The following is an 8,915-nucleotide window of genomic DNA, read 5'->3' as shown; positions in this document are numbered from 1 at the left end:
CTAATCATCTGAAATTCAGAAATATTAAGGAATTATTGCTCTTATAAAATTACATTATGCAGGGTCCAAGGGATACCAGTGACGTCATCCCCAAATAGGCACAACAAAATAATAATAAAATATGAAATAATTAAATAGCCTAAATGTGCTGGAAATACTGGAGCAGATATTACCTCAGTGTCCTCTACAGGGTGAGCATGCGGCCTCATAAAACAGCCTAATGCCCAAATCATCATGCACGGAGGCAGAGGCTGGGTAAATCGATAGAACGCTGTAACTTAAACATAGGGCATTCGGTTCAAATCCCTTAACCTACATCAACTTTTCCATCAATTAGGCTACGTGTCAATTTGAAAAGAAGTCCAGCAGCCTGTTATGAATATGTTTAGGGAAGTTCATCAATTAGTAGTCGTGTGACGTCACCTTATCTAGTTCAGGTGAGTTCTTTGCGGTTGATGGGCAATACTTAACTGTCATGCAAACGAGTCCTCGGTGATACCAGCTTGCCGGACCCACGAAGATTTGGTTTCTCCGAATTTTAGACAATGATACGCAGTCATGTAAATGATAATTGATTCGGGATAAGCAACCATGCTGGAGTGGCAGAATGTGTCCGCGTCGACAACCAGTGATGAGCACAATCTCACGAGCATGGACGACGGCCTTCGGGCAATGGAGTTGGCACATCGACCTTTCAAGATCGTGATCATTCTAGTTCTAGGAGTAATGATCACACTGGGAAACATTGCTGTCATTTCTGTCATATCCTCTTCGGTGGCTGGATGGTCAAGGAACTCCAGATACTTTCTGTTGTCTTTAACTGGCGCTGATTCTGCGTTTGGTCTCATTGTGATGCCTTTAAATCTCTGCGTTAGCCTAATTAAAGACTCGAGTTTGGGGCCCGACCCATTTTGTCACGTGGTAGCATTTTTCAACGCAACAGTGTACTCCACCTGTATGTATACACTGGCCACTATAAGTTTTGAGAGGTACCTCGCTGTATTTTATCCGCTGAGATACACATCTTTAATGACAAGAAGACGTGCGTTGTACTTGATAGCCTTCGCATGGCTTTTCCCACCCGTGTTACTGTTGCCCATTTCTTTACCTGAGGGAATTATTGAAGTACACTTCTCCACAGCGTCACTGGTCTGCAAACCATTTTACTCCAGCAATGTTGCCTACTCGTTGAGCTTAACAGGATTTATTTTCTTCCCATGCTCAATTGTTATGACCTTTTGCAATCTGAGACTATGGTGCGCAGCCAAACGACAACAGGTGAAACTGAGTAAGAGTTACCTGAATGGACGCAGCAGGCCTAACGTGGCATCCCGTGTTCTTGTGCCAGTGATGACCGTATATTACGCATGTTGGACACCTTGCATGGCTATGATGATTTACAATGGTAAGTGTACACAAAAATCTTATTATTAGATCCCTATCAGGTGGTTGGGGCTTCTTTCTTTCTGAGGAGAGAATTTTATATTTTCTAGACCTGAATTCCATTTCAATTACATACACTATGAATGTTGCTAGGTTTCATTGGTCTGCATGCACATAGATCACCGCTTTTGTTTGAGTAGTTTTAAGCATCTGTTAACTATAAAGAGCTGGGCCTGTAAACTAATACTTGCCTTCAGAATGACTTCAGGCCCTGCCCCTATGTCCCTTGAACTCACACTTCTACTCCACTTAGCCATTGTGTTCCTCCATAAACTGTTTGTTTATGTTTACATTTAAATGTATCAGACACTTTTGTCCAAAACAACGTACATTATATTTTAACCAAGGACCAAACAAAACACCAGAGCACAGGCAGCTCACACCTCCCTTCAGTATTCCCAGAGAAACTGCACACAGTTTAATTTTTTTGTGAGTGTGTGTTATCTGAAATGGACATCATGTGGCTTTATCCACCTGACACAATATTGCATCAACGGTGTACATGACAATGGAGATAATTGCGTCCCTTTTACTTTTTTCAGCCATCTCCGGCTGTACCGTCTCAGAGTGGATGGAGTTTGTGGCTGTGTGGTTACCCACCTCCAACGGCTTCCTGAACTGCATCTTCTACTTCTGGATCAACCAGAGCTTCCGAAGGAAGTTTCGCACCATTGTAGAACGACTGTTCTGGGGTCTCTGTCCAGAAATGAGCAAGGCAATGGGGTGCGTTCCCGGTACAGGAGTCCACGAGGTCCACAGAGTGTGGAACAACAACAACACACTCCAGGAGCGTGCCTCTAGCATCTCCTCCACGTGTACGCTACTAACACTGGCCGCTGATACTCACGTCTAGCGACATAGGAGTCGGCGGTCACGGAGTGAATTGGACACACTGGAAAAACACCACCCGGCCTCCATGGAGTCAATGCCAAATATTCCCCTCTAAAGGGCTGAACATCCACCATAATCTGCAGAGCAGAATGGTGTCATCAGGGACGTATTGAGGCTAAGGTTAGACAGAGCGCCAGTTTCTCTTCTCTCAGCACTGGTCTTGCTGTACGCTTTTACTGTTCTGGCCTGGGTTCAGGCAAAGTTTTCAGCATTTCTTATCCAAAAATCTATTTTTATTTTTTATTTATTTTCATGTTTGTCAAGCTGGTCAAAGTTCTTCCAATCAGAAAGATATCCCAGAATACCTGTTTTATTTTTATTTTGTTTATTTTCCCCCTCTTTTAGTTTAAAGCTTTACTGTTTGTAAAGATCTCAACATACTATAGTGTTAGTTTATTCTTTTAAATAACTTTAAAATCCTGACTGACTCATTCCGCCTCTGGGAAGTCCTCATAACACAACAGCAAACACTGAAAGTATACTTTCCCAAATTAAGCTGGCAAATAATCACAGATATTGGTGACAGTACTTCCAGATAGCTGTGTGAGGACCACAATCGTCAGCTCAGTTTGATGCAGAAGACCCAAGCTCGCCGGCAACCTGGCAAGCTTAACCTTTAAGCCTCGGCATTGCAATTTATGCAAAAGGAAAAGCAATTAGGCAGTTTCAGTGTATAAAGGTCAGTGCAGCTGTGTGTGGGAGGTATTCTTTCTTGTCCTTTGGAAGACTGCATCCTAGTTGTCACTAAGGTGGTTCCACATCAACACTCCTAAAGCTTTTTTTGTCTAGCTAATTAGTTGTTTACTTTTATTATACTGATTGTTCTTTTCATTTGATTTGCTTTGCAACAACCTACCTGTTGGACCATTTACTTGCTATTATAACATCAGCTGTCCTTTGAGATCTGACGGCTAAAACAGTTTATGGTCACGTGACTTCATGCCTGTGTGTCTCAAAATAGGGCCTATTATTAATTTTGTGTATAAACGTAAATAAGTGTATTTTCCTGACAAAAATGTTATGTTATCAGTGGGTGTTTTGTTTAAACATAAAATGGTTTGGTAGCTTGACTTGTTAAGATGGGTCTGTATCTCAGTGTTTTTTACCTGTGCCCTCATGATGTTTGTTTAGAACACTTTTGTAAAAAGTCATCCAAAATTTATTGTAAATACTGAATTTTATATTTATATGGAAAACAAATGAATATTGTTAACATTTGCTGTTTGTTACCTGGAAATTTAATTGTGAAATAAAGTTTTGTGTATTTAAGTCTGCAATGCATTTTGCCTATGATTCTGATTCGTTAGCATTTTGGACCACGACTGTTTTTCATGTTCTACTCTGGTGTGTAACTATTGCACAATATTATCTGGAAAACTGTAATTTACTATGGAATTTTGTTTCATTTTTCAACCAGATGTCTCTAGCACAAACACAGACCATTTTTGAATGCACCTCAGGTAATGCTTCAGCAAGTCCTACTGTCATATAGAGTTGTGGCCAGACTTGATGATGCCCTTTCAGTTCATTGAAAGAATGCTTCTCAAAAGTGATGAAATTCAAAGTAAGTTTCTCATAGCTGTGTTCCTTTGTAGTACTGTAAAGCAAAACGAAAAAAAAAAAGTTTCCAAATAGATCTAACTAATCTACTATAGATCTACTAATCTTTCACCTTAATTAGTATCACTGATGTGTATGGGACCTGTAGCCAACCTCCCTGGACATGACTGGAAAAGAAAACTTAAGCTCAGACTGGACACAACGATGTGCAGATTGGAGGACAAAGAGCCAGAGGAGACTTCCGAGATGGAATCCAAGGTCAAAGAGCATCAGCATCGCACCATTGGCCACTTTTTTGGACAACAGTGGACAACCTGAAGAATGCTGAAGGAAAAACTGGAACAGCTAAAATGCATATGGAGACATCACAGTCCTTCTGGGAGAAATGTCCTTAAGACTGATGGGAAAATGATAAGCTCTATGTGCAAAACACAGCAAAACAGCTAACAACGGCCCTTTGAGCAGTGGGTTATTCTGAAGTGCCCTTCTATGAGCCTGATCTGTATAGAAGGAGCTTGAAACATGTAGTCTGTAGGAGGTACTTTCAAAAACGGAGGACAGCTGGAGCAGTTTGCTCAGGGAGAGTAAGCCAAACTACCTGTTGGTAGATGCAGAAGGCTCATTAAGCAATGTGTAATGGATTTCAAATGAAAAGGGAGAGAAAAAGACAAGCAATTTGCAGAGAATGCAGAAGAATATTGTTTGACTCAAAGTGTCTCCAGAATAACATCATTGTTGTAAATGTCGAGATTTTTGACAAACAAAACACACAAAATGCATAGCCAAACAATGTGCTTTCAACATACCAGCATTTTCTGTTTGTTTTTTTCCCCATAACAGTTTCTGTATTGCATCTAAAACTTCCTCAAGATGCTCCAGGGCTTGTTCAAAAATAAGAATGGAATGTTTGACAGGTAAAATATGAATGAGATTCATGGATTCAGGAATACAAGAGCACTCAGCCGACTATAACAACATACATAGATCCTGTCACTTGATGCCTGGTCAGGGAAATGAGAACTGTCAATGCATCATGCAATGCTACATCTCAAAAAATATTTTTACTGTATTTTGCAACAGACTGCTGGATGTATTGTTTGTGTATAGGCTACACGACAACTCTTTAAACTGTTCCAAAGAAAGTACTCAGTGTCAACAGCTGCTTGTGAACTCCAAGAGATGACATTGGTCACATCTATGTTCATCTCCGCACATCTATTTCCTCAGTTTACAAGCTTTGCAATTGGAATGCTCGATTTGTAAGCGTGTTTAGCTTGACAGCAAGCCATGGCACCGAGGTGCCTAGTGGAAATAGCATGTGAGGGATGTCCGTTTAACTTTGCGTGGATAAGGGGAGAGGATAAGAATAAAGTAGTTGTTTACTACGCTGAAGCATGCCATATAGTAGATAAGTAGAGAGGGTCTCAATCAGACAGCAGAAGTGGGTGAATGGCCGCTAATAATCCTATCTATGGCTCCTCAAAACACCATTAGAACTGTTTCTGACAGTTCTGACATTAAGGCAGTTTCTAAACTTAACCCTAAACAAGTCATTCCAAGTATCACTACTTTTTATTCTACACTTGTTGCAAAATTTTACAAATACAGTGTAGGTAATACAGACAAATATTCTTACGGTTTTAAACTATGATCTGCAGAGGGTGTTGTCAGTCATACCCCTTTGTACTGTAGACAGACTTTTCTCACCTGTATGACAAATAGTAGCTTGCAGGACAAATTGTAGAAAATGTATATTCTTCAGTGAAATGTGCTCTCTGAAGCTACAGCATACCAAACCTTTGCAACATGCCAGCTTTAGCCCACTGATAGTGAATAAAATGAAGTGAAATATAGCCGTTTGAGTCCTGAAAAGTAAGCTACGGAGACATGAAAGAAAATACTACATCAAGATTGATCACAACCTCTCTATTAGCTAATCTCTTTTAAATGGCCATACATCCTTCATTGCCATTGGGCACTATCATGCTTCATATGTATGCCATAATTTAATCAACGGCATGCAGACATGTCTATTCCCCTGGACAACCCCATAACTTTATTTTTTTTTTCCCCTTTTTTAAATATATCATCCATTGCATGGCATACTTTCACCTTTTGTCACCATCAGAGATGGAGAAAACATCCTGTGTGAAACAAAGCCAGTATCGATTTACACAGCCTGACAAATCTCTATGGTTATGTGAGTATATCAGGATTTAGAAGTCACAGGCATTACGCTGTAATGTTTTGTCAGCTTAAGTGTGCATAACTGTGAAGACTTTGCTAAACAAGTATGTGGCTTGAAAAGACCATACAGTATGTACCACACTTGTCTCTATTTGCTATACATATCAAAAAAGATTAATCAGTGGTAGTATAATCAAAATCTAAAAATAGTCAGTTAACTATAACCTCTCTTCTTTATCTTATGGATTGAATCTATTCAACCAAGCATTTACTGAGCTTCTCAACATGTGGTCCATATTTTCTTTGCATTGAATTCATTTGCTGGCCGACATATTATCAATTTAGAATAAAACGCAAAGCTCTCTGCAGGATGTCATGACCTTGAATCTCATTGCAAAATCCCTGCTTCTGGTGGGTGAGCACTAGACTACCATCACATAGAGGAGGAGAATTTTCATATTCCATCGCTATGGTGATATGGTATATATGAAATGTTTGGTCTCCATTTCATCCTCTTTCTCGGGTTTTTCCCAGTTTGCTCTTCAGCTGAGCAAAAACAGGAAGAGAGGAACCCTATTATTATATTAGTTTATTAGTGGAATTATTATCATCAGTGTGTTGATTCCTGTGGAATAGAATGACAGCTGATTATGCATGACCAGTTGGATACAATGATGGCTGCACCATTCTGATTCATCCTCTTTCAGAGTGATCATGCCATCCTCGACACGATGGTGCATGAAAATCATGGTGCAATTTCCTGCGTAAACAAACCCAGCTGTCTTGTCCCCAATATCTGTAAGCGGGGATCCCATTCTGAGCAACATGCATGCAGTCAAAATTTAGCTAGGGATATGGATCTGATGAGAGCGCTATGGTGAGCAGTGTGTCTGTGTGCTTACAGTGAATTTCTGAAGGATGGTAATTTTGTTCACTTCTTGCTTCACTCTCCTACATACATAAAATAAAGGCTTGGGCTTCATTAAAGGGTTTGCAATAATGAGTATAATATTTTGAGCATGTAGGAATCATTACCCAATAGAATATTGCAGTTAAAATGTCATGTAGAGATACTGGCTGTTGCTGACCCATTCGGCAGTCTTAACACCAACATGATGGTGCACTGCCCCCTAGTGGCCCTGACACAGTATGCATGGATTCACAGTGCATTTGTATGAGATCATCGTTCAAATATAATCTGGCACTGATTTACAGCTGAGAGCTCGAAACATCATTTTATCTGCTAAATTGCGGATTATGTGAGATTAGGCTACTGTAAGAGGTAAAGAGATTAGGTCTGAAAAAAACAAAAAAAAAAAACAAACAGGAAACGAATGCTCCTCATTTCACCACATGCACCTTGCAGAATTGATTAGTATGTCATTGTCTATTTATTAACACGTGTTACAATGCCAGTAGGGCTACAGGAGAACTATGCGCACAGCATGCTTGATGATGTCATTGGTTTAGAGTATTGATTTCAGGCTGTGTGGTTTAATGGTTGTGTATGCTGGTATGAGGTAACATGAAATCTGAGACAAGTCTTTATTCTGCCAGAACGCCATGCCTAATTAATCCTACAGTAACTGTTTGTTTCAGGTGATTATACAGTTTACATGCACCGTGGGAGTGAGCTGTCCTACTTCCACCAGTGTTTTGTTGTGTAGCCTCCTGCATCAGCAAAGGGAAATGAGTGCCTTCTGATGTGTTGACACTGTAGGCCTACATTGGGTTGGAATATGCTGATGGCCCCCGAGGACTCTTGTTTGTAAGAGTGGGCAGCACTGATTTTATTTCAGGGAAAAAAACACAAATTGAGCGCAATCTGAGTGCTATTTTATCGAGAGATTTAATGAGCACTGCTCTGCTCATCAGAGAAAGGAAGTAAAAAGTTTGATAGAGCAAAGGTTCTGTGAGGGGAAACAGCAATGACACATTTAGTTTGTTTAGTTATATATGGCAAATAAGTGGTTTAAGATAGATGTCCTTTCTAATGATTACGGTCTGCTTGTATGTCATCACATATCATAGCCTACCTTGCAATCTATCAGAATGTTGGTGTCAACTTTACAATGGGTGCACAATAGCATGGGGGAAAACTAGTATCTGTGATACACTGTCACTTATAACTTTGTCCTTCTCAGCAGAAAACATAAATTACAGTAAAGGTCTTTGGGAGTAGTGACCATAACTGCCTCAGTGAACAGATTTAACACACCATTTCAACATCAAAGTGGCAGGCCTTTACTTTGTCTTGTTCATTGTTGCACCAAACAGTAAGAGCTATAGGATGATTCATCACATTAAACCATGATGGATTGCATACAGAATCAGAGTTCTATCAGCATGGATTTAAAAGACAACAGCAAGATATTGTAGGCGTTATCCTGATTCGGAGAGAATATTTTGTGGAAAGTATTTGGTGCCACCCTGTGTTGCTTGATGAAAATGACACAGCCCCCAATGTTCAAGGCCAGGTGGAAAATCCAGTTTCATAGAGTAAAAGTCCTATCTGTGCCAACCATTCATTTAAACCAACTGATTCTAATTAGCACAACTCTAGAGTAGCTAATTAATGAGATCATCTGTGCTAATTGCACAGGTAGAACCTAGCATGATCGGATTTTTTCTCTCTGAAGCTTTAGTTTTTCTCCTCTGGTTCATACAGTACATTCATGCCACTTGGTGTTTCCTTCATTTCAGTACAATACGTGTGAACAGCAAAAGGTTTGCATTCATGGACACTGTAATTTATCTTTTGAAGTTTTTACTGCAGTGCTGCTATGAATTGACAAATATTTTAGGGCACATCAATTAAAGAGGGTATCATTTTT

The 8,915-nt window shown here is 39.9% G+C and overlaps 1 protein-coding gene across 1 annotated transcript; it reads left to right on the top strand.

Annotated features, from left to right (window-relative positions):
* Nucleotides 1–456: 456 nt before the first annotated feature.
* On the top strand, nt 457–3,615 carry zgc:162592 (uncharacterized protein LOC561993 homolog). The gene is made up of 2 exons (XM_062549930.1): nt 457–1,405; nt 1,986–3,615. Exons 1-2 carry the CDS (start codon nt 592–594, stop codon nt 2,294–2,296), a joined length of 1,125 nt encoding a protein of 374 aa, XP_062405914.1. The 5' UTR covers nt 457–591; the 3' UTR covers nt 2,297–3,615.
* Nucleotides 3,616–8,915: the final 5,300 nt, after the last annotated feature.

Source organism: Sardina pilchardus, chromosome 11, assembly GCF_963854185.1.
Source record: "Sardina pilchardus chromosome 11, fSarPil1.1, whole genome shotgun sequence".
Classification (NCBI taxonomy): domain Eukaryota; kingdom Metazoa; phylum Chordata; class Actinopteri; order Clupeiformes; family Clupeidae; genus Sardina; species Sardina pilchardus.
The sequence above is the reverse complement of the archived record's forward strand: the minus strand, read 5'-3'. Positions and strand labels throughout refer to the sequence as shown.

What these genes read in the sequence shown, in the direction of transcription:
- zgc:162592 (XM_062549930.1), top strand. Translation starts at nt 592, where the DNA reads ATGCTGGAGTGGCAGAATGTGTCCGCGTCGACAACCAGTGATGAGCAC. An exon ending in GGCTATGATGATTTACAATG is followed by an intron (nt 1,406 to 1,985) that starts GTAAGTGTACAC and finishes TACTTTTTTCAG; the next exon opens with CCATCTCCGGCTGTACCGTC.